The 25,957-nt window shown below is 36.8% G+C and overlaps 1 protein-coding gene across 5 annotated transcripts; it reads left to right on the top strand.

The window, feature by feature from the left end:
• The first annotated feature begins 174 nt into the window (after positions 1-174).
• On the top strand, positions 175-25,936 carry CCDC18 (coiled-coil domain containing 18). Of its 5 annotated transcripts, none has more exons than XM_055724221.1 (26): positions 175-222; positions 1,278-1,425; positions 1,600-1,756; positions 2,015-2,182; positions 3,130-3,239; positions 4,071-4,199; positions 6,144-6,240; positions 7,566-7,687; positions 9,218-9,527; positions 10,872-10,975; positions 11,085-11,242; positions 11,872-12,092; positions 12,864-12,974; positions 13,754-13,885; positions 14,648-14,782; positions 15,369-15,446; positions 16,924-17,040; positions 18,361-18,528; positions 19,003-19,145; positions 19,592-19,755; positions 20,577-20,790; positions 21,390-21,489; positions 22,423-22,539; positions 23,001-23,144; positions 24,285-24,394; positions 25,696-25,936. In XM_055724221.1, exons 2-25 carry the CDS (start codon positions 1,295-1,297, stop codon positions 24,351-24,353), a joined length of 3,399 nt encoding a protein of 1,132 aa, XP_055580196.1. In that variant the 5' UTR covers positions 175-222; positions 1,278-1,294; the 3' UTR covers positions 24,354-24,394; positions 25,696-25,936. The 5 variants fall into 5 exon arrangements, 4 of the variants coding, with proteins under 4 accessions (XP_055580196.1, XP_014140739.2, XP_027670215.2 ...); XM_014285264.3 differs by lacking the exon at positions 175-222 and adding an exon at positions 447-765; XM_027814414.2 differs by lacking the exons at positions 175-222; positions 22,423-22,539 and adding an exon at positions 642-765.
• Positions 25,937-25,957: the final 21 nt, after the last annotated feature.

Raw genomic sequence — 25,957 nt, 5'->3', positions numbered from 1 at the left:
CCCGCAGCGAGGCTGGCCGCCCGCCCACAATGCACCGCGGCAGGGGCGGCACGGGGCGGTGTCGCCGCTGCCCGCTGCCGGGTGCGGCGGCAGCGGGGCCCGCATGCGCCGTGAGGGCGACGCGAGAGGGAGCGGCGGTGCGCGTGCGCCGTGAGGGCGGAGCGAAGGGGGGGGGGGGGGCGTGCGGATCTCGACGGCGGCGGCCCGCGCGGTTTGAAGCGGGTAAGGACCGGGCTTAGGGTGGCGGCGGAGCGGGCAGTGGGGGCTTAGGGAGCGGCCGAGCCGGTGCTGTTGTCGAGGCGCATCTCCTCAGACCCGGGGGTAGGCTCTTCCTATCTCTTCTTTACTCTCTGTTCCACTCCCGGCGGGCGGCCGCTTGGCGGCCTCGGGTCTTCGGTTGGAGAGCGCTGAAGCGGGCGAGTGCCCCGTGCCCCGGCTAGCCTAGGCCCTCCGCGGCGCGGCCTCTTCGCTGCCGGACGCTCCACAGGTGCGACGATTGCGAGCGCGGGCCCCGCCGCCCAGTGCTCCCAGTCGGCCCGGGACAGCTGCGGCTGGGGCGAGCGGAGCGGCGGGATCCTGAGGCGGGATCGCGGCCGGCCGGTTACCGGTCCCCTTCGGCCTACGGAGTCGGGCGGCGGGAGGACCCCCGCGCCACTGAGGCGGGCGGCGGCGGCGCCTCGCCGGGGAGCGCTGGTTTCTCTGAATCGTCCGTCCGTTTCCCGGCGACATTTCTCAAGCTCGGTCTGCGAAGTCTCCTTCACCGAGGTGAGGGCCGGCTCCGCGTCCTCTGCGCCGCCAGGCCCTCGCTGCGCCGGTTTGCTTGGTGTCGTGGGCCGCTGGGCAGCGAGGCCAGCGCTGTGTGTTCGGGGGGTGGTCCTGTTACCGTTTCGGGTGCCTTGCCGGTTGCACGGCCCTTCTGATGTAACTGAGACAGGTTATAGAAAGAGACTTCTGGCAACTGATGTATATAGCAGGTTTTTCCAGTTTTCATAAATCACAAGTTATGAAGCTTCTCGTATTTCATAATGCATACAAGCAGAACTCTTTCTCAAAAAAGACAACTTGTACAGAGTAACTCTTACATAGTGAATGTGGGAAAAGATAGTGTGCAAAATGTATGTGTACGTTTGGAGACTCGGTATTTCCTTTTCTGTATTTTTCTCCCCCCCCCCCCCCCCTTCATTTTTTTCTGTTTGTCTTATTTCAGTATCTTTAAAAGTGTCTTTGCAAATAGTATTCACATACATTTAACAATTTTTTAATATTAAATATTTTAGCTGTTTGTGTGGTACCAATGGAATGTAGTATGTGGACTTGCTCTACAAGTGCTGCTGATGAAGACCTGCTTGCAAATTTACAGTCATTACATAGTCAGCTGAAAAGAACTGAAAAAAGCCTACAAATTGTAGAGGAAGAGCTTTCCAGGTATGTGCATTTGGGAATGAGAACAGCCTGTCTCTTGTAGTCTATATTGCCTTGTTCAGTATAATGGATTATTGTAAGTAGCAATTGTTGTGCTTTACTTCTGAATACTCTTTGTAAGCAATTTAAAAATAACAAAGGAAAAACAGCGTAGCAACTTTTTACTCCCTCTTCTAGCACTGGTACAAGTGAACATTATGGCCGCTGCTTCCATGAGGCTGCAGACTTCACTTTGGAGGACCTTGTTCAGCCTAATTGCAGCTGTCAACGCTTTTCCAACTGTGAGAAGAATGCTATTAAAACATCTTGCCAGGATTTTCAAAGAAAATCTGAAGTAAATATTATACTTTGTAACTTATTTATATTACTTTGGTTTTCTATTTCTTGCTATGTTTAAGAATATTTTTTGCTTTTAGTGCTTGGGAGTTGATAACCTGTTGCTTTGGGCAACTGTATCAACTGAGCGCTCTTAAACATATGATTTAAATACAGTTGTTCTGTAGAGCTTCCATTGATGTGTATATTGCTTACACATATATAAACGTCTGTATGTTTAAATATATATAACCCTCCCCACCTTTTTTTTGTCTAGTCTTACTCAGTATCCACAACTTCTGATAAAAGTGCAGAAGAAAATGAACATCTCAAGGAGAAGCTGAATGTCCTTCATGAGCAAAATGCATCCTTGGTTTCTCAGAACCACTGTCTAAAGAACAGGGTGGAAACAATGAACTTCGAACTGATGCAGTCAAAAACAAAAGTATGTGTCTTTAGTGTATTCTTCAAAAAGAACAAACCTCAAACCTCCCAAAAATGCCCCAGTGACCTTGACTTCTGAGTCTGTAATTCCAAGCAGAACATGCTATTTTTTGTCTTGTCTGAATCTATTTAAATTTAATATTAAAACTTTAAAATTTTATATTTTATTTTTTCTTGGTATTCAGCTTTAATCTTGGAACAGAATAGTTTGGAATCTGTGTCTCCACGAGCAAAACAATTCTCATGTTCCGAAGTTTAATCTAAAGCCATTAAGTCACAGAATGCAGAATACATTATGTAAGAAAATAATTCACTAATGTATTTAGTACTGTAGATTCACATGTCTGAACTACATGAAGATTAATGTGAATAACAATGGCACAGCAGTCATTTGTCTAGGAAATGCATGATGTTGGCCTTTCAGGTTGGATTAATACTGCTATTTTGAAAAAGTGAAGGTGAGTTGGAAGGAAATATTGTATCTAGTAAATCATTACTGATTTAATTTACAGTTGTATGTACAGTCCTTTTCAGGACAACTGTCTTCTTGTATTTGGTTTGTATTTAACATTAAAAAAATAGCTATGCTTAATGCTTTTTGTTTGAGGAATGTTATCTCCAAGACAGTACAAATAAACAGATCAGATGTTTGACTGTCTGGCATCGAAAGAACAGGTAGTAGTATATAAACTTTTGGGGAAAGGTGAGAGAAAAGATCAACACGTAAAGAAGTAACTGCTAGAGAAGCATATCACACTGGAATGGTGCTAGGGAACTGGAAGGATGCTAAATGAGCAGAAAATTGGAGGTCAGTTTGTGTAGATTAACAAGCATATTCTACAGTAAGGTTAAGAGCACTATGTCGTTCAGTAAGTAGACTGTTCTTGTGTCTCTCGTGAAGGTGTATATACAAGTGTTAATGAAATCCCAAATACGTTTGTATTTCAGATTTCATATCTTGAATCGACTTTAGGTACACATTTAGTCAGCATTCCGAAGTGGAAAGAACAGATCGCAAACTTGGAAGCAGAAGTTTCAGCTCAAGATAAAATTCTGAGGTAATAACCATACTTTTAAATCAACATGTTATTGTGGTCTGCTTGCTAGTCAAGTATCTTTCAGGATGACATAATTGCTGGTACTGTGTGAGTTATGTAATCTGGGCCTTGAAACTTTCATTTTGGAGCCATTTATAGGAGGGAGGTACAGGGATTTTTTGGTATTGCATGTACTTCAGGAAATGGAGAAAAAGTAAAGGCTGGTAAAAGAAAGCAGTTTGTAATGTATGCTAAACATGAATGTGCCCTCATAACTGACTAGAGTGATTGTATGTTACATGACTGCTTACCTTCTGTAGTAAAGTGTACGTGTTTTCATACATGACTGTGCAGCGTGTAGCATAAAAGAGTCGTTCTTCATTAATATATTAATCACGGCAAATGCTGAAGTAAAGCTAATGTAAACAGTGCTCAGGCTGTCAGGAAGGCATAACTGGCTGTCAGTTTATCTTACAACCTCATGCTATATAATATTCAATTAATATCTCAATAGTTTGTCTTCACAAAAGAAGTGAAAGTACTTATATTTAATTTAAGTGTTTTTTTTTCCCACGAGTGTATCCTGACCAGTCATATATTGCCAGAAAAATGGTGATTTCTATGTTCAGATCTCAGGACCTGAAGTCACAATACCTATTGATGAGTTTGGATGCGACTGCAGACGTAATCCTGGGTAATCTGGAGACTATGGGTGTTGCAAACCCAGTGTTGAGAGTTGCAGCGTGTTTGACTAGAATTTCTCAAAACATCATGTGCAGAAAAGAACAACAAAAATGTAATTTCTTTACAAAAAAGTTCTTGTTTTTTAATTATGCTTTATTTATTTGCTAGAGATGCAGAAAATAAACTAGATCAAAGCCAGAAAACAGCAATGGAAAGAGAAGACATGTTGCAAAGATATAAAAAGGACTATAAAAATCTGAAAATGGAGTTAATTGAACAAAACAAGCAAGGAAAGAGGTAGCTAAATAACTTTAATAAATTGAATACAGAATAATAGTGCATAAGTGTTTATTTCTATTAGCAGATGTTTACTTTGTGGAATCAAATTATTTCTGTGTTAAGGATTTTTTTTTTAAAAGGGGAAATACTGTGTAAAGATTATTATTTAAATAGGTACTTTTTAAATCTTGACATTTGCTGGTAGTTGCAGACTGATACTGTACACTAGCTTTATCACTGCTTTTTTCCCTTCAGAATAGCTGTACAGTGGAGAGCTGAAATGTATTCAGAACATATTTTTCCTGAACTGTTTTTGACTTTGTCTTGCAAGAACCGGCAGTATATGCTCAGCACTTGGTATTCAGCAGTACTGAGTGCTGTATTATTGGGATTGGTGTGAGGAAAGTGACAGAAGCAGAACTTAATTGAGAGAACATTTTTACGTTATCCTTAATCTTACCTGTCTATATGGTACTTTTCAAATGGGTGCTGTAATTCCATCCCAATCCCCATTTCCCTTTCCTAGTGTCTCCTTTAGCCTAGTGGTTGTGTGGCTTCTGGGAGGGTTTGGTAATTTCTTTTGACTGTTGGAAGTTGCTGTATACAATCCTATGACCTCCAAAATGTAATTTTAAAGAAATGATAGGAATAAATAAAAAGATTCCTACCTGCCCATTTAATTTAACTGTATTATCTGGGGCAAAAAATAACTGGATTAATGACTTAGGAAAGCATTTCATGAGACTTCTGAATGCAAAACTCTTGTTTGGCTTGTCTGTCTACCCATAAAATTGCCTCTAACCTTCCTGTAGCTAGACAAATGGAAATGCTGTGGGGCTTGCGCTACTGGTGAAGAATTGTGTTGATTTATGTTCACTGTTCATTCAGAGCGTGTAAGGTTGGAACTAGCTCTAATTAGTTACTAGTTGCAAATGTAAATATTTTAGTGCTTTAGAAAAATGAAGCTTCTGCCAGGTGTTAAAGGCAACATATGGCCTTATGGTTAGTATTAACGATTATTACAGTTCGCTTCTTATCAGTAATTATGACCACTTGCTGTTCTTTGGCCAACAAACTGAAATGCTTTAAACTAACACAGTTTTGTTTGTTATTCTAAAATTCCTTTGTCCTCTTCTCTGAATGCTTTTGTCATCTCCAAATGGGCAGTGGTCCTCGGACTGAGAAATGCCAGTCTGAGGGTAGGCTGTACTCAGATGAGGCACTTGCCCTGTCTCCACAGTTCCCTTAGTGGAAGAGAAACAAATGTTACTGAGCAGTGGTAATTTTTGTGTGCCTGTGTTGGGTGTCCTGAACAGGCTGCACACTGAGCTGTCCTGAGACTAACTGTTCCAACTTCTTCCCTAGTGACTAACAATAAGGGAAAGTAAGAAAGGGTCAGGCACATGGAGTAATAAAGCAAGATAGTAGGTGGTCGGGGTTGCTGCTTTGAACAGTTGCTCGCATAATATCATCCCAGTCTCAGCTTCTTTTGTTATTATTGTTTTACCATCTCTTCAGTATCCTCCAAATAATTTATCCTTTGAGTTCATCATGAGAGCTTCTTCCAGTATCAAAATCTTTTCTAGTTCACCTTAAGCAGTTTGAATTTTAAGGAGCATTGCTATCTTCTACTTCCTTATCATACATGCTACCCCATTCCCTAAAACAGGCTTTTACTGGTAGAGACAGGAGGAGGAGGCTTTGAATCAAACCCCTTTTGACCGGGAATCAAACCCGTTGATTTTTACATTCTTAGTCTTATTGGAATTTTGTTTATATTAATATGCAAAAATGATATTTAAAATTGATTTATGCCTTGTGAAACTTTTTATCTAGGGCTTGCAAAGTTGGAAGAAAGGAAGTCACCTGGAACAATGAATTTAGTAGTTGCTTTTAGTAACTGGAGGAAATAGTTACACAATGACAGAAATTTATTATTTTTAAAATTTATATACTTTGCAGAGCAGAGCAGCAAAGAAATGAAGCTTTGTTGAATGCGGAGGAGCTGATAAGGGCTTTTAAAAGGTATAAAGGGAAAATAACTGAAAAACTAGAAAAGGTGAGCATTTTTTGTTCACTTGTTTTTGCCGTGCTATTAGGACTTTGCTTCTTCCAATAAGCTAGGCAGCTAACAGCAACGGGTTCACCAGTGGGTCAGTTGTTTCTGCTTGTTTGTGGCAAAGTTCTAGGAGAGGTGGAACAGGGTAAGCAACTGTTTGTGGTGACAACTTCTGTTACTGAGTTTTAAACTGCTCACAGTCTGGACAGCCTGCATCTGAGGTATTCGAATACTACTGCTGTTTATTCTGTCTCTTGCTTGCTAGCTGGGAATTTTACATTTCAGAAGTATATGGTCCTTTTAAAAGAACTCTTGACTCCATCTGTATAATCTGTTCAATGAAACACAACCTAGAGAAGAGCTAAGATGAAAATGAATTCATCTCCTAAGTTTCCAGTGGTCAAAATTGTTAATGCTCCCTGCCTTGTGGGAGAAGAAAATACAGGCCTGAGACAGTTAGCTCTTACAGAGGATTTTTATTTGATTAGACTTCTTGTGGAAGGAGATTGCCCTAAAATATTAAACCAAAATATTTCTTTTTTCCCAAATGATAGAAAAAAAGCAAACTTCTTTGCTCTTCTGCTTTTCTTCACAACAGTGAGCAGTAGAATTATCTACAGGCTTACCAGAAAGAAAAAAAGAAACAGCATAGTCTTTATAGTATTCTTTCAAAAAAAACCCCACGGTTGGCCATGTAATCTTAGATAATTGTTTGTCATGGTTTAACCCCAGCTAGCAACTAAGTACCACACAGCTGCTCGCTTACTACCTTTCCCCACCAGAGACATGGGGAGGAGAACTGGGGAAAAGGGTAAAACTTGAGGGTTGAGTTAATAGTTTAATATTTGAAATAAAATAAAACAATAACAGTTGTAATGAAACAGGGAGAGAAGAATGAAGTCCAAAGGGAAGGGAGGGGAAAAAACCAACCAAGTGATGCACAATACAATTACCATCCGCTGATCTGACAGCCAACCAGTCTCTGAGCAGTGATCGGCTGCCCCGGCCAGCTCTTCCCAATACTGAGCATGACATTCTATGGTATGGAATGTCCCTTTGGCTAGTTTGGGTCAGCTGTCCCAGCTGTGTCCCCTCTCAGCTTCTTGTGCCCCTCCAGCCTTCTCTCTGACATGGCCTGAGAAACTTGAAAAGTCCTTGACTTAAACATTACCTAGCAACAACTGAACATATCAGCCTGTTATCAACACTATTCTCATGCTAAATCCAAACCACAGCACCACCAGCTACTAGGAAGAAAAATCAACTCTATTCCAGCTGAAACCAAGACATTATTGTCCAGTAACGAAAAAAAATTCCTTTTTAAGGTTAAAGCTGAAGAAGCAGTCTTGGGAAAACGTTTAATTAATTGTGAAAAAGAAAAAGAGAAGTTGAATGAAAAATGTGTCAGCTACAGAAAGGATCTCGACATCCTAGAAGAGCAATTAAGGTAACACAAAGGCTTTTAAACATACAGTTATTTAAGAAGAAATTGCACATTACAACTGTCACTGTGAATGTGCTGCTCAATTCACGTAGTTCACATCAGGATCAGCGTCACTGAACACTTAAGGTCAGTGTCAGCAATATAACAGACAAACTACAATACTATATAGCTAAAAAATGTTAGCATACACTTACAAATTTTAAAATTTCTTTGTATAACTAATCCCTAAAAATTCTAATCCCACATGCTGTCACATATTCACCATAACAAGCAGCACATCATCAAGTCCTCTGGGAGCACAGCTTCCTTTGGTTGCACGCTGTTGCTGTGGGAGATGTGGGTTCTCTGGTTTTATGTGTACGTGTTCTGCCTGCTAATGTAAATGCCAGTGAGAAAGCACCCTGTGAGTTCCCTTACGCTTCCAGGTGTGGGTCCCTACTTGTTGCATACCATATTGTCAGTCCCTAACTAGAATGAAGGATACTGTTGGCATCAGATGGGGAAGCTGCACTCAGGCCTGAACAGGGGTTGTGATGCTGGCTGCATTTTATGGAATTATCAAACCAGGTTTTGACTGCTCTTCTGTTCCCACTCCAAGGTCCTTTCCCACTGTTAAAAATTATGTTCCTTGTATGCTTCTTTCCAAGCTGAACTCCCCTTTGTTTCAGAATTCTTTTGTTAATTCCCTCATTACTTTAATGAGGGAAGACAACCATCAGCTGGTTGTCTTTAGCTGGTTTGGACAAACACCTTCTCCGATCGTCCATTCACACACGCTGTCCACACTCACATTCCTGTCTTAACAGTTGTTCTTTGTTCTTCTCTAACAGTTTTGGCAGGGATGAGCAGCGCGTGAGCACCCTTACACTAGCCTGAGCCTGTTTAATAGCGCTCTGCTGCTGCTGAGAGTGTGTCTTTCCTGCAGACTGCCCTTTTTCTCTGCTAACTTGCACTGGGTTTGGCACTCATCAGGACCTTTGCTGAGCTAATTCAGTTTGCTAAACCAACAGGTACCTTAAAAAGTAACTGATGTGTGATGGGCTAAAAATACAATTGGCTCATGGTACAGTCAGGTATGAGGGGAGAGAAGAAATGGGACCCCTCCTGCTCTTGTTAGTGGCAGAATGCTGAACTAGCTCAGTCTTAGTATATTATTTTCATATATTGTGATTTTAGGTATTGTTATATATTTATTTTATTATGTTCTTAAGTTTCGTTGGCTTCAGCACAATTAAAGCCACCTTGATCTGTTTCCTAGCAGTGACTCTTGTGATATTGCTTAAAACTTTATTAAGTTGCTTAAGAATGAGAACTAGTTTATTCTCTCCTTTTGTTTGCTTACGGCAGTTTGGTCCTTAGGAACAGTGAAAGCTTAGTAAAGCAGTGAAAACTTTTCTGTCCTTTGTAAAGAGGTAATCTTAGGTTTTGAGAGGGAGGATGCTAGTAAAAGAGTATAGTTATGGTGTGTTCTTCCAGTACTTCTAAAAATTAAAATATGTTGAGCTATACCTTTAAAATGTTATACTTTTTTAGACAACTAAAGGAAGAGAATCATGACAAAAAACAAGAAATTAAGACTCTAGAGGCAAAGAACACTGAAATGGTATCAATGCTGACTCAGTCTGACCAGAAGATCATTGAGCTTGAGAGTGAACTTCGTGAAAAAGAAACAGTACTCAAAGAGAAAAATGCTCTAGTAAGTGAAAATGCAGAGCTGAGAGCGCTTACAGCACAGCAACATAACCACTTGAAGTTATGCTGTCAAGAAGTTGAAGATTCAAAGGAAGAGCTCAACATACTAGAAACCATCATTTCCCAGCTGTCTTTAAGTACACCTGAAGAGGTACAGTGATTGATAAATCCTTAAAAATTGTATTATGCGTCTTAAACAATTCTAATAGGCATTGTGTGGAAATCCTGTGACATTCTTGAGAAATAATCTGAGTAAAATGTCTTTGGTTTCCAAGTTGCATGGATGACGTGTTTACTTAATTTAAATATTTTACTTTTGTCTTCTCATTAAAGAACAAGGAATTGGTGCTTTGGAATTGATTGATCAGCAAGCATTTAACATTCCGTTCCTCTGTTCTATGTATTGATTCTTCGTATTATGTCTGTTCTCTAAAATGTGATGATTTCCCGTTATATGATGCAGAAGTGGTTCCCAGTAGAACAGTATGACATTTCCTGTATGGCAGACACATTGTGTCACACAGGCAGAGTTGATGTATCCACCTCGGCACTAGAAAAACTAGAGCAGGAGAGATGTTTGTAGGAACTTGTTTTTGCTGGGAAAGAGAGGGCACACCTTCCCTGGCTGCAAATGAACTTCTGTTTTCCTAGGGTAAACCCTGGCTTAAGAGCCTGAAGATTGTACTAGTGAAGTTTATCACTAAACTGACTGCAATGGGGGAAGAACCATATAAAAGACCCAAAGTTGTGAACTGATTGGGGTTATGGGAGGAAGTGTTGGGAAGGGCTGGAGATATCTCAGGTCAGGAGTACAGATTGCATCAGATATCTTGGTTTTTGAAGTATAAATGTGAGTAGCTGTAATGAAAAAAAATCAAAAGTATGCTTTCTGTATGCTTTTGGAATTGCCAAAGTGACCTCAGCTGAAGAGAATGTAGTAATTCTGTATAAAAGTTATGTTTTGTGCTGTTGTGACCATAGACATTTATTTGGAAGGGCCTTAAAATTGTTCTAGGGCCCTTTTTGGAAAATGCATTTACATTTTCTGGGAGAATTTGGAATTATTCTAGTAATGTAATGAAATACTCAGAAGCCCTCTAACGTGAGGAAAAAGTGGTATTGAATGCAATCATGAAAATCTGAAAGGAAGCATGATATGAGAAGTTCAAAACATGGAATTACTGATAGTATCTTCATTTATTTAATTTTTCACAGCAAAACCATTCATGCTTTCAGTACCAGTACAAAGATACCGAAAGGAATGGTGTCTGTTTCAGAGGGCCTTTTAATACCTATAATTTCTACTTATGATGTGAGACAAACCTGCAGTGCTCTGCAAGCACGCGCTTAGGAGAATAATGATCAAGTGATCTAAACTTTTAACATCCTGGTGTGTGTATCTTAAATTTTATATGCTAGTATAATAACACATGAATTAATCACACTGTGAAGCAATTTGGTTTTGCATTGATCTTTGTTTTCCTTTAACTTCTAGTTTAAATGGCAGCACTTGAAACACCAGCTTTCCAGTTCCTTAAGAGAAGAAGGTGTCTCTGAATCTTCTTGTGAATTGAATAAACCTTTGATTGCAGACCTAAGGTATAACTTTCTGGTTGCTGAATTACAGCAAGAATAGGCAGATGATAAGGTGGTATTAGAATCAGCATGTAGAAAGAATGTTAAATAATTGTTTCCTCCTTTATAATAGCATTAAACTGGCTATGAAAGAAGCAGAAATTCAAAAACCTTGTGCAAACTTTGTCTGTACTGGAGCTGAGCATCTTTCTAATGGTAAAGAAGTACAAGAAAATAGCGGGTTATGTGGCCTGGAAACAGAGCCTGTCAAATTGATCAGAAGTCAAGGAGGTAAGCTTACCACAACAGCTGTGCAGTTCTGATTAATCCACAGAATAGGAATTTTTGGTGGAGTTTAAATCATTTTTTTAGTGTTTTTGAAATTTATCTCTGTGAACTAACACATACAGTTTGATTGAACAGGCAGCATTTGCCACCATGGAATTCTGGATATTGTCTTGTTCTCCAGACACATTATTATTCTTCCTTTTGCTATTTATGTTTCTTGTTCAGCAATAGCCAAGCTATGAGTTGTTGTGTTGAAATAGAACCATGCATTTTTCTTTATGGATGTTATGCATGCTGTTGCAGAATTTCTGCAGGTATTAGTACAATTACTGTTAGAATTGCTCCATGAAATTACTTCAGGGCATCTATACAGTGATGCTTTCTTCAATTATTTTGTTTGTTTGTCAGGGTTTTTTGTTTGTTTGTTTGTGGGGGTATTTGTTTCCATGAGTCACAGCTTTGTTATGTTAGGGGGGGAAATAAACAGTCTTGTTACTGAGCTAATGCATACAAGATTTAGAATGCTGTCAAATTGTATTTCTCTTCTCTTTGGTTTGTATGATTGTTTGCTTGAGTGCAGGTTTTTATGTTCTTTTATAAATTAATCTTAAATTTATTTTTTTTACTTGGAGAGAGCAGAAAATGTCAACAGTTGGAACTTATCAGCAAACAATTTGAAAAGGAGAGGCAAAGATTCCAGAAGGAGATAGAAAAGTTACGTACTAAAGTGACAAAAGCAGATGATGAGAATTCTTCTTTGAAGATCAGCATGGATCAGAGAGCCAGTCAGTTTAAAATCATACAGGAAGACCTACTGAAGAAGGCTTCAAAAACTAGTAGCTTAGAGAAAGAAGTAAGTACTGAAAAAATGTCACTTTTTGTTTAGTTCAGTAATCAAAGATAGTTATGGAAAAACTGCAATTGCCATATTAACTTTTAAAACCTGGCTTAGTTAAGAAAAACTGGAAATGAAATCTTTCTGCTTGCTCAAAAGCTTAAGATAGCAGCCTTACTTTGTTAGACGCCAGAAATCTCATTTTAAAGCTGATGTCGTTAGTGGGCTTTAGTACTACTATTTTGTGCATATTCTCCACATAAATCGATCTTGTTGCTTTGGTATGGTTGAATTAATGTGTAATCTTAAGAAAAAGATGTTGAAGAAACAGTTGTATTTTTCCGCATTAAGAGTTAGTACAGTTGCCAGAGATTACGATCATTACCAGAGAGTCACAAAAAGACATTAAGCTTCAGCTATTTCTTCTCTGGTTGTGTAAGTTAAAATGCTAATGTTTCCATTCTGGTGCTAATGTGTTTATACAATTCCAGCGTAATGGGAATTGCAATACTTCCTACTAGTGACTATAAATAAGTATGTAATAGCTAATCCATTCATATGGCACTGATAGTTATCTTTAATTGGATAAATTTGAGGTAAAATGTCCTGAATTCTTCTCTGTACGTAATAAGGTTTAATAGATGATACAAAACCAACCAAACAAATAATTAAGAATATTAGGAAATAGTAGTAGCTAAAATGGAGTTGCTGGTAAGAAAGTATATACAAGTACTTGAATGAACTTGAAACTGTTGTCTTTGTGCTGGTTTGTGCCATATTTTATTCCAGATAACAAAGAAATCTTCTCAACTTTCTGCACTTGAGAGACAATTGGAAATAAAGAATATTGCTTATTCTGCTGCTGCCGCAAAAAATACAGAGTTGGAACAGGAACTCATGGTAAAGTGTTCTTAGTGAGAAACTATATTTATGTAGAAAGACATAAATGGAGATTAAAGTTCAAGTTGCACCAGTATTAATTCCACATGTTCAAAATGGATAGACTTTCAGATCTGCTAACAGTCTGTGCAGTCTTTAAAAACCTAATCTTGCTTCAGGTAAGCCACACTTTTTTCCTGCTTTGGAACATGGTAAGTTACTAATGGATGTTACTTTTTCCTTGTGATGATATGTGCAATGAAAATCTGGTCCTATTGAAATCAGTTGTAGCATTGCCATTTGTTTCAGTGAGATACGTGTAGACCTGTGAATATCTTCTAAATGGTAATAAGTGAAAAGGATGATCTAATGCTTGGAGCACTGTAAATTCTGCTCTGGATATTGTTACGCAATATTTGTTAGTTTTGGGAAAGGTCTAAGGTTGCTAGAAAACGAAATTATTTATGTGGTCCCTTTCAAATGGAAAACTGTATTCTAAAGATTCCATCTATCCATGTGAACACAGAATTAATTTTTTTCTTTGTCAGAGGTTCCTTGCTCTGGTTGCTGTAATCTGTGCCAGCAGTCCACCTGGGCAGACACCTTGTCTCTCTGTAGTGGCTGCATTTAGTGACACTCTATATAATTTGTAGGTGTGAAATCCTTTGCTATGAAACATGCTGTAACTGGAGTATTTTCTGAGTTGTTCTTTTGTGAAATCTAGGAACCTTATAATCAATTAAAACACCTCTTAATATCACAGCCCAAATTAAGTAGTTTTTGTTGTTGCTCTTTCCTAGGGAAAAAACAGACGCATTCATGAGTTGGAAACAGCTATCAGCAAAGAACATGAGCAGATAACTTCTGCTTTTGAAAAGGAAAAGTTGGCTCACCTTGAGCAGCACAAAGAGATGGAGAAACTGATTGAACTAGTAAGGCTTTCCTTGTGTGCTACTATGTATAAATGATATACTTAGTAACGTTTTTCCTCTGTTAACTTCTTTGTCTTGGTATTTGAGGCAGATGTCCAGTTAAACAGTTATCTCTTCTCCCTACATTCCCTGATTTTAGTTAATTTTCCAACACTACAACCTCATGATTTCCTTCAGAGATACTCGTATCCACTTTTCTTCTGAACTGAAGAGAAATAGGGATTTATGAAGAATACTGTTGTTCTTTGCTCCAAATATTTAGGGGGGGGAGGGAGGGGCAGTATAGCTTTTTTGCTTACTGTGGTTAAACCATGACAGCTTCTAACAATATTGTCTTGTTTGCTGAACTTCTGGCAGCCTGAGCCTTATGAGCATCTGTGTTCAGGGGGAGCTGTAGGTAGGTTTTTCATCTTTAGAGAATAATTCTGTTGCTTTGTGTGGTTAGAAGTATAACCTTGGCTATTTCTAGCTGTTCAGAAAGCTTGTCATCTTTCACTGAAGAAGGTATGCATGTCTTGCTGTCTTGGCTGATGACAGACAATTACATTCTGCCTGCCCTCATTCTCTTGATTCTCCTGTTGTTTTACAATATTAAGTGTTTGGGATTTCTTGATATTTTTAGGGCTGTGAATACTGCTGATGGCAGGAATGTATTTACTTTTCTTTCTTAAAGTGATGGGTGAATAGAACAGAATGAAATGTTCATATGCACAAATTCTCTGAAAAAGCTTATTAAAATAACCATGAATTACTTATGGACAGCTTCAGACACAGCTGGAGAAGAAACATCAACAATTCATTGAACAAGAGAAAATAATATCTGTTTTGCAACAAGATGTTATACGTAAACAGCATCACATTGATTCATTGGATGGGTTGCTGACAGAAAGCAGAAAGGTAAGTTTGACTCTTTAAATGCAAGTCAAACAGGTGACTAATGAAAAACATATCCATAAACACATGAAAAAATTGTAGAAAATAAGATACTTAGTGTTTTGCTTCTTAATTCTTGTTTGACTAATAGACTGAATCTAGTGCAGTTCCACCTGCTGCTGCTACTAATATATTGTACAAACTTCAGGACCTTTCACTATTTTCTATCTCAGCATTCTATTTATGCCTCTGGCTTGCTCTTTGGGCTTCTTGCTCTAATCAAAGGAAAGAGATCTGGAAAAAGAACAACTGCATCTATTCTGCTCTAGGTGGAAAATCAAGAATATTCAATTATGGCTGTGTTTTATTTCTATTTATATTCTGCAGCAGCAGAAATTAAGGGACACCTATCAGGAACAAATTCACTTCAGAGAATGATGTACATAAATACAGCATACAAGAAATTGTGTTTTAAATACACTGATCTACACACATGCAGCCCCCACACCACACCTCTGACTTCTTAGCATGAGTTTGAGGTTTTATTAGTTAAATTACTGTTACTATATTTACCTTTTTTTCTCTTGAATAAAAATACATGTATAAACAGGAAATGGAAAATCAAAATGTCAAGAAAAATCAAGGACTGAAGATGCTGAAAAGTCAGTTAGAAGAAGAAACAATCAAAGTTAGTAAGCTCTTTGTAATTTTCAATGAATAGTTTTAAAGTTTGCAGTAATGATGTATTTCCTTTTATACTCTATAGAAAAACTATTTTACGGCTGCTTTATAGAAATTCGTCTCATGTAAATATTTCATAAGTCATTAACCTGAAGCCTTTCCTTTTTTTAATTAAAAGAAGTATGGCAAAACCTGCTGTAAGAGATTGTGCAATGTGTAATTTCTTTATAAAATTACTGTACTTACAAATAGGGCAGATCTGTGCTTGTTGTACTCTTGAAGTAAAACATTGTCTAATAAAGATAATGTTATATAGGTTTCTGATCTAGATACAGCATATATTTTAGGCATGTGTGATGTTATGAATCATGTTTTTAGCCATCTATACCTCTTGCTAGTGTTTGCTTGATAAATGTTTTCCATGCAGCGCTTGCAACACTATTTTAATAAACCATTGCTGTGTGGCGATTTACCACGGGCAAACAATGTGAAATTTTCAGGACATCACTAGGAGAAGATACTGGGGACTTAGCTGGTAGTGTGCTCATTCTGAACTTGTGTTGGACCAGTTTTCTGTCCAAGTGGCTTTGTAGTATTTGGGATGTTTTCCAGAGATTTAAAATTAAGACCCATTATTGCTTTTCAAAAAGCTCTTGAATTCAGGAAGGGAGAGAGGTATACAGTCCAATATGTTTTAGAGAAATGGTGGTACTGATGAGCTAATCTGCAGCTACATTCAGTACAAATCTGGCTGATGAGAAAAGTCGTCTTAGCATTGAAATCAAACAGTTAAAAAAAGTTTAATTGCTATGGCCTAAGATCTCTGGGTTTGTTCATTATAATTGTTATATGGATAATTGTTCATTATAATTTTTATCTATTTAAGGTTATAATACATTTATTAGAGATTACACCGATCTGAATCAGTATAAAAGGGTATAATAGATTAACAGTGTTGACATTACTAAAAGCTTTTCCTTTCCCTTTTGGTAAAACTGAGGTACTGTCTCTCAGTGCAGAAATGAAAAAAAAAATATATTGCTGTTAAGTAGCTTTCTGAGAGGAACTGTATTAAGGTCTGAATATTATTTTGAAAAAGACTTGTCATAACCTACATATGATCATTCCAAATTTATTTGTACAATTTTGTATGTAATAAAATGTGGTGGATTGATTTGGTATTGAGCATATGTTTGCTTTTAAGTTCTAGCTACTGACAAATAGTGGAATATTTTCTCATAACTGATAGTCTCATCTGATTTAAACAGTCTAAAGTATTGTAATTTAATTTCACAATTAATTTTAATTTCTGAATACTATTTCAGTTTTAAAGTTTAGTATGATCTTCCATGTCTGTTTTAATACTTCACATAAAAATCTAGCTTTTGAGACCTTTTACTTGCAGATGTTTTCTAACACTTTTTTTAGACTACTTAATAAAAACCATGCCATGCAATTTTAAGTAATCTGTTATATTCAACTAGGTGAGACAACTTGAGTTGGCACTAAACATATGTAAGGAAGAAGTTGCACTGTACTTGAATCAGTCACAAGAAAATAAGGAGATATTTGAAAATCAGCTCAAAAACAAGTCTGAAGAGGTAACAGCTTGTTTTAACAACTCTTCTGTATTGCAGAGAACACTTGTTATGAGTGATTTAATCTGAAGGTTTATGAAATAAAATACAAAACATTTGCAGCAGGAATTGAATAGGAAGGAAGCTGAGAAAAGACTATACAGTTTGTAAGAGTAAAGGGAAAATCATAACCAAGAAACACGGGATAAGCTTAGGGAAAAGAAGTACCAAGATAAATGAATTGTTAAAAGAAATAACAAAATCAGAATTAAGTGAAAGAAAGTATGATCTTGGGAAGGAATAGAGAGCACTGTTGCAAATGCAGGTGCACACAGTTGATTTGTGTTTCACTATCTAGTGGGTAAGAAGATCTGGGCATAAGAAAATTTTACTTCAAGCCCCTGGGTTTTATTGTGCTTTCCACTACTACATGAAAGCAAGAAAGAATTAAGTTTAAATATTATTAATATAATTAATTTTTATTTGTGGAAATGCCTAACCACAAGAGGTAATTATCATAGTAGGCTGTTCATGTCAGTACTGCCCTACCTGCTGAGAGAGAGGCTTTAGTCAGCGGAGGTTACTAGACCCTGCACAGGAGGAACTGGCTAGAGATCTGTGCTTTGTGTTGCACATATGCTTGTGATACTTATTGCTGATTTCTAAGCCCTAAAAACTGTTGGTTTTATACTGTATATGAAACTCAAGGGTAGCAAGTGAGGTTTTGTAATTTTGACCAGCGTTTTCATAAGTGACAGAGTCACTACTTCCATTTTGGGATGAGCAGTTAATGACATTTATTTATTTATCTGTTTACCACCCCACCACTCCACCCCCCTCAGATTCTTGGCACTCAACACTGAGAAATCAGACCATTCAACATGTGACAAGTTAGGCACTCAGTATTCCTGTTTTTTATTGTCATAGAGGCAGGAAGAAATAAAGGGGAGGACTAAGAACAAAATCTCAAGGGGGAAAAAAAGGACTTTTTGAGAAGTAAAGAAGAGTGACAGAGAGAAATGTAGTTCAGTGATTTAGAAATGGTAAACCTTTGTTATGTATGTTTTTTGAAATACTAACCTGTTAAGGTATATTTAGAAAGCAAGAAGTCAAAAACTGGGCCTGGTAAGTTACTACTTTCCTCACTTTATTAAGCACCACTCAGTGACCAATTATGAGGTGTGTTCTGTACTGTTGAAACTGTAATACAACTAAATTCAGAGCCAGAAGTTTTATTGAATCATAGGTGTGCTTCTGTACTTATTAAAAAAAAAAAAATAAGAGTAGCTGATGCAAGTGCGAGTAAAAACGTTTTGTTGTAATGGAAAAAAAATGTGTTTTCAGGTTTATTATTTACAGAAAGAAATAAAACTAAAAGATCAGAATATTCAGGACACAAGTGAACAAAATATTCTCCTACAACAAACTTTGCATCATCAGCAGCAAATGTTACAGCAAGAAACAATTAGAAATGGCGAACTGGAAGATAGTCAAACTAAACTTGAAAAACAGGTACAGTATGGTGAGAAATATCTACATAAAGATCAGTAATTAAATACTTTTATTTATGTTTCTGCAATACCTTTAAAAGCTGAATGTTTCTTTGATAACTGAGTTGATTGTTACTATTTTAGATCTGTCTAAGATAAAGAGTTTAGCGATTTGTTTTTTTTTTTTTTTTGAAGGCAGGTTTTGTGCTATCAGAAACTCTAGCGTTAGTGGCAAAGTATTTGGAAAATCAAACCCTAGACTGCAATTAAGGGGAGGCGTATTGAAATTCAGATGGTTGAATCTTGTTATATTTACTAGAAACTATTTGTCTTTCAAATGTGACTGCAAAGATCTAGTCTTAAATTACATGCAATTTTAGACAATAAAGAAATCCACTCTTAAAACATTCACTATCTGAGTGGCAAGGCAAGGATGTATATTTCTTTGGTATGTAACTTAAAAGTACCAACACTTTTAAAATACCATTTTAAATAGGTATCCAATTTGGAACAAGAGCTTCAGAAGCAGAAAGCATATGCAGAAGATGAGTTGAGAAAGGTAGAAGAGAAACTTCACCTGGCTGCTGAGGAAGCATATTTAAAGAGACAGAAGGTGGATGAACTTAATAATACAATTGGGTAGGTTTAGAATAACTGAGAGGTGTATCCTGCAGACAGGGACATCAGTAAGGAAGATTGCTGCCTGAAATGATATTCCGCTGTGTAGTTCTAAAATTCGGTATGAGCGTGGACTGGAAATGAAGGGAAGTTTCTGACTAGCAGAGGGATGAATTTCTGGAACAGTCTTCCAATGGAATTAAATGTGTGTCCCGGCAGCTATTTAGCCTGAAGATGACACTTCATAATGCAATTCAATTCATAAATGTATCAAGTTGCTTGCAATTCTAGATAATATAATCTACCAAGCTCTCCTAGTCTTGAATATGGTTTTGATTGCAAGAAAAGCCTACTTAACATGCCTTTTTTTATTCCTATTTTATTCACAAATCTTGGAGCATGTAGGGACACACACGTATTGCTTTTGTTATTACAAGGTTCATTTTGTTTTTGTTGCTTCTGTTTAGACAAATTAAATTGGAGATGGAGCAGTGCAAGAATGAACTTAGTGGTATGGAAGAAGAAGTAGTGCAATTAAAACAAGAGGGTGAAAACAAAACAATGCAGATAAATCAGTTGAATATTACTTTGGACGAAACAAGATCAGAGCTCGATGAAAAGGCAAATGAGGGTAATGTCACTATTTTCTTTCTCAAGCTTCCTTTTATCATGCTATTTCTCTATATGTATTGGATTAAACATTTTTCCTTTTTCTCCCCATTTCATGGTCAATTACAGGAAAGTAATGTTTTTTTTTTTTAATGTATTGGTAATTCCATAGTTTAAAAAAAGAAAAAAAAAAAAACCACCTCCAAACAACCCGCCCCTTCGCAAACCCAGAAAACCCTCAAACTTCTTTTAATATACTTTTGAAATTTCTTATTTTTGTGGGATGTATCTTTATCCTAGGTGAAATGAATAAATAGTTTTCCCTGTAAATTGGTAATGCAGGATTTTAATGTGGTAATCAAATAATACACACAGATTTAATAAAGACTTATGCTATTCACAGAAATTCAGCTCTTTAAAACAAACAGAAAAGCCCACAAGAGGGTCTATAGTAATAAAAAACTTTCGGACCCCACCTCCTCCATTTAACTTAATTTTACCATTCCTTTAAACTGGAGGCAAACTAGCAAGTCTGTTTGCATTTTTCATAGCACTACATATTCCTTTAGTATGTTGTCTCTGTACTTTCTCCTTGGCCAAATGCTTTTAGATACATCCTCATATTTCAAGTCAGTTGCAGAATATGAGCTGAATAGAAATAGAAAGACTTAAGTGCCATGAAAAGCTTGTTGCATAACCTCAGAAGTAACTGTTTTTCTAGATTTTCCTAAAAACAGATACTAAAAATGAGTTATGACCACAACTCCTAGCAGGCAGTGGTGTTGCATAAAGACCCTAACTTACTGATGATCAAACATTTTGTGTTTTGTGTGTGTAAAATAGTGAAAGATTTAGAAGATAAGCTGCTTCAAAGTGAGACTTGCCACAGGGAAGCCTTACAGAAAATAGTAGAACTAGAATCTGCGTTACAGAACGCCCATGGAGAATTAAAAATCACTTCAGCAGAGCTTCAGGAATTAGAAGATGCGTTACAGAATGCACAGTCCTCTCTGGAGGAGAAGCATGTTGCTATTATGGATCTAACAACTGAGCTCAGGTAAGGTGGTATCTTTTTCATCATGAAAATCTTAGTTGTGTTAGTTTTTCCTTAGGAGTAACGACTAGTTTGGATAGTCTTTTTTTATATTCTTAGCAGCTCTCTGATTTTTAAGTGGTTTGTGGCTGTAAGGTAACTTGATACAGAAGCTCCTCAGCTCACTTAAATTTTGAAAAGTGATGCTGAATTCTTTTTTTTGGAATTCTGTTTTAATATATGCTAAAATATAATTTCTGAATTGATTTCCCAAAGCTGTGAAATAATCATAAGATTAATTACTTTCTTTTATAATGAAATTGTTCAGTTTCATTCCTGACCATAAATTAACAATATTTTCTTCTGTACTATTCTTTTTTTAAGAACATGTTGTCCTGATAACCAATTAAATAACTTGAATAATGAGGTTATTGGGAAATCTCCACCTGGAATATAGTTAACAGAATTATTCTATTTGGGTTCCTTTCTTTGCAATCAATTGGTTGATCAACGTTTTGGAGTAATTTGGCTTTAAGTAAGTAATAGTTCTCATGATTTTCAAACTGGATACTTGAAGCTAAGCAACTGAATGTGCATTAAGCAATTAAACATGAGAATTTCAGGTACTGCAAGGGAGAAATTGAAGACAAAACCCAACAACTCTTTGACATGGACCAAGCGTTGAAAGAAAGGAACTGGGAACTGAAACAGAGAGCAGCTCAGGTCAGATCATTTTGAGTATGTTACTGATAGTTATTCCTGTTATGTAGTAGATAACTTACAAAGAGCCTGCTAGGTTTAATCGCCTTTGCCTATCGTTCCAAACTACTGTTAATACAGCCAAAGTGTCAACCTCAAAACCAGCTGTATGTTACTGAAGCCTTATGGTACAACGAAGATAGGGTTGTGCTCCCCTAAGGGATCACAGATTACTATCGTGATAGAACAGAAGCCTCATGCAAACCTGTCCCATAATTATTCTTTAGTGGTAAAGTTACAGGACAACTATTGTCAAAGCTGATAAAATGAAGGAGCTGTACTGAAGTGTGCTTGGAGATGATAGATGCCTTTTCTTGTTTGCACTGGAACATATTTCGTTAGCTCTAAAGCAGCCTCTAAATATGAAACAGTATCTTTGTTGTGAATAAATTTCTGTAGCTCACCTGAAATATTTGCAGTCTTTTGGTCTGGCTTCAGGATTTGATACCCATCATGTAAAAACTATTCTTCTGTCACTTATAATTAGCCTTTTAATAGCTATTTCCTGCAGGAGTTAGCAGTCTTTGTATCTGCTGCTCCTGGAATTCTTGGAAACAATAGGATTATTTTTTTTCCTCAGCAAAATTTGGCACTTCCGAACAAGATGGATAATGAGCTACTCATTCCATTCCATTTAAAATGAGAACTAGGTTTGTGTTCTGTGTATCTGAGTACAAAATGTGTTCAGTTACAGACTACTTCCCCATTTTCCCCCTCTCTTTCTTTTAAATGTGATAGCTAGGGTGCATTTTTATATTGACTACTTGAGAGAATATTCTTGAGACTACAAAGGATTAGTTTCATTCCTTTTGCTGTCATATTTTTTAATATTACTATTTTAAATCAGCATACCGGTTCAAAATAAAGTATTTCCTTTTTTTCCTTTTCTACATCTAGATTACACAGTTGGATATGACAGTTCGTGAACATAGGGGAGAGATGGAACAACAAATAATTCGATTAGAGTGCAATTTAGAGAAGTCAGAGTTAGAAATTAAGGAATGCAATAAACAGGTAATTCTTGCTTAAATTAAAAACCCAGTTTCACTAACAAAGAGCAGCTAATTCTAAGACAAAGTCTGGTCCTGGGACACAATAGCTGGCCAGGTTTAGTCTAGAAGGGTAAAAGTGGTTCCTTATTGTAGGGAGAGGGAAAGAAGTACCTTAATAATGTACCAGCAAAAATATTTTATGTTTGTCAGTTAAAACTAAAAATTTTGCAGGGATGTAACAGTATAAAAATTAAAATCTTACTTGTTTACTTGATATGATACAGCTCCCAAACCGCTCTTTTGACAAAGGAAAATGTTGATAAAATAAAAATACAATAAAAAATTGGCAAGGGAATCCAAAGTCAGAGGTAATACTGACAGTATTTATGAGTTTTGTTCGCGGTTTGTAAGTGGTTTTGGTTTTATAAATAGTCCTGATTTCAGTAAAGTATCTGTTCTGATTTAATTGCGTTTTCTGTTCAGATGGAGAGCTTAGAGAAGAAACTCCAGCATTCTAAAGATGAGCTTCGTGAAAAAGAGTTTGAATTGCTCCAGAGAGATCAAGAAATAAATCAGCTGAAGAAAAAAGTTGTAAGAAAACAACAGAGCCTAGAAGCTCTTGAAAAGGTAAGATGTTCCTTAGACACACAACAAATTATCAGTTTATAATGCCATTACTGTGACTGCTTAGAAGGAACAATATGGTGTCTCTTCAGAATAAGCATCATTACTTCTCCCCAAGTAATTGTATGTTATGTCCTGGTGTTTGCTGAATCTTAATCCTCTAAAGTTAAACCAGTTTAGTGATATAAAAATCAGAAATGTAATTGCTTTGTGGATAAATTTTAATAGATTATCTTCTGTAACCCAATGTTCTGGCTATGAACATGGTCGTCTTTAGAAAGAAATGAAACAATATGCTGTGTGATGGGAGCTTCCTATGACTTGAGTATCTATCTTGTGAAAATAATTGCATCAAAAGAGCACTGAGATCTAGCATGCTTATAGGAATGCAAAGAGAGGTTTTTTGTGTAGTGAATGGGAGCGTATGGATGGAATAGATAGCCAATATTACTTTATAAATGATACATATCTTTAGTTTGGGGCATGAATCAATCACTAGAAGTACAAATGCAATCTGAAATAAACAGGAATAAGTTCAGTCAAAGGTGCTCACCAGCTAGAGGTAAAAAAACTGGAATGGCTCCTGCCATTCTGATTATGCTAAGGAATATCAATTAGGGGGAGGCCCAAGAATGATAGAAGAAAGGCTTTGAAAACAGACCTCCTTCAGTCCTGTTCCTTTAGAGACTTGGGGTGAAGGAAATGACGTTTCAAGTTTATTTTCATTGTAGTGAAGTAGCTAAAACACTGGATTTCAGAAGCATTCTGCATAAAATATGAAATAGATTGCAGAGGGGTTCTGACTCCACTTAGAATATGATATGGTTGCTTCTTTGTTTAAAACTTGTATATATTAACATGACGTTAGAAAAGACTTTCTCCATTAGTAACATGTTGCTAACTGACCAATCTTCCACTTAAACTTTCTGTCCTAGTTCCAAAAATGCAGTTACCTAATCTATCTGGAGAAAAGGGTGCGTGTGTGTGTGTGTCTGTGTTGCCTGGGGATATAGTCTGTCTCGTTCTTTTTCCCCTTAATACACCACCTTCCTTACTTATTACAGGAAGTGTATCAGTTCAGGGAAGTAACTGTTAAATAGGTTTGCTTTCTGTCCTGAACCGCTCTGCCTTTTTGGTACTCAGGAAACAACCAGGTCACAGATTCTTCAGTTGAATCATTCTTTGTTCTTACTCTGCTTTAATCTGTACTGAAGATCTTGCAGTAATACAACACTCTGCTACCCTTAGAATATGTAAGTATTCCAAGTAAAGGAATACCTTACTGAACATGCAGAATAGCTTTTTCATTTTTCTGGGAAACTGAAGTAATTCCCTTTATTAAAAAAAAAAGGGGGGGGGGGCAGATTTTACTTACAGCAAATTAATCTTTTGTGACCACAGTTCCTTACTGAAATGAAAAATACAATTGTATAAAAAATGGTAAGTGAAGTAAGAAAAAATCAGTGATTATAAAGATTGATTTTATTTTTTAAAAAGTAATTTTTACAATGCTTTTGTAGAAGTATACATAGTACAAAAATAATTAGGAGTTATTGTAATAATCTTTCATTAGCTGTAAGCTTATTATGTGCTACTTATAGGTCTGTGTACTCTATTTATAGCATTCCTCATAAAGTATCTAGCTAAACATGAATAGATACAACATAATCGCTTCTTACTTATCATTAACAGGAGCTGTAGTATAATGTGATGGTACGAAATATTAGTAGCTGATATGGCCTCTGTTGTGCCACAGTACTGGCTAATGTAAACATAGCTGCTGTGTATCATATACTAGATAGGCCATGTTGTTGATCACCTAATACTACTGTTTTTTTTCTATGAATGAACTGTGAAATAATTGTCCAGCATGTAAGTCTGTGTTTTAAAGAGGGAAAAACAAGCTAAACCCCTAGAAATTAACCAAAAAACCCTTCAACCCCAAGCATACTGTTTGGCTGCATTTATTTCTGTGTACTGTAGAGAAACTGTTAACGTTGATAAGATTTTCCTCACTTCATATTGTTGGAATTCATAGGCTTTCTTCCACTTGATGCTGTTAAAAGGGTATTTACGAACACTTCATGAGGAGTTAGGAACATAACTTTTTAGGAACTTAAACACAATAATGCAGTTTGACATGAAGCCTTAAGCCTAGAGGAGTCATTTCAAAAGACAGCGCTCCTTTAAGCTGTACAAAATATTTACAGGGATTTGCGTATGAAGATTTCTTCTCAAAATATTCTGCATAATATTTTCCTACTTAAATGCTGGAACTTAATATGTGTTGAAAAGTTTGTAAATTTTGCTCATTTTGAAAGCAAATAAATTTCCAACTACAAGAACAGTGACCAAAAATGCATTAATAACTTTGGTCTAGGGGGCAGAATGTGAAAAAGAAGCCATGGACTTGAGACCTGCAGCCTAGTTTTCTTGAATTTGTGAGATAAATCTTATTAATGAAGAGTAACGTCTTAGTACAAATGGCTTTAGATATGGTAAATTGAGTGAAGAAGTTTAAAGGAAGGTTCTGATCGTAGATATTTTGTTTCAGGGGCACGAATTGTGAAGAAATGTTGCCTGTTGGACAAGCAGCAACCCAGGAATGTGCTGTTACTGGCTACATTATCATGCAGTCAAAGAGGAATTTTTGACATTGTATTTGTAAATAATTAATGTGGTTATTTGTATTAAAGTAAATGACAACCCCTTTATTTTTCCAACTGTTTTTGAGATTGCCTTGATATAATAACACCTTAATTTGTTCTTGAGAAATAAATTTTATTTTTTAAGTATCTTGAGTTACTGGAATTTAT

The sequence above is a fragment of the Falco cherrug genome, chromosome 12 (assembly GCF_023634085.1).
Source record: "Falco cherrug isolate bFalChe1 chromosome 12, bFalChe1.pri, whole genome shotgun sequence".
Taxonomy (NCBI): Eukaryota; Metazoa; Chordata; class Aves; order Falconiformes; family Falconidae; genus Falco; species Falco cherrug.
Note: the sequence above shows the minus strand (reverse complement) of the source record. Positions and strands in the feature narration are given on the sequence as shown.

Bases quoted from the DNA above. Each gene is read 5' to 3' on its own strand.
- CCDC18 (XM_055724221.1), top strand. From the start codon at position 1,295: ATGGAATGTAGTATGTGGACTTGCTCTACAAGTGCTGCTGATGAAGAC. The intron at 20,791-21,389 runs GTAAGGTGGTAT...TGAGAATTTCAG, and splicing joins GATCTAACAACTGAGCTCAG to GTACTGCAAGGGAGAAATTG. The intron at 23,145-24,284 runs GTAAGATGTTCC...TTTGGTACTCAG, and splicing joins GCCTAGAAGCTCTTGAAAAG to GAAACAACCAGGTCACAGAT.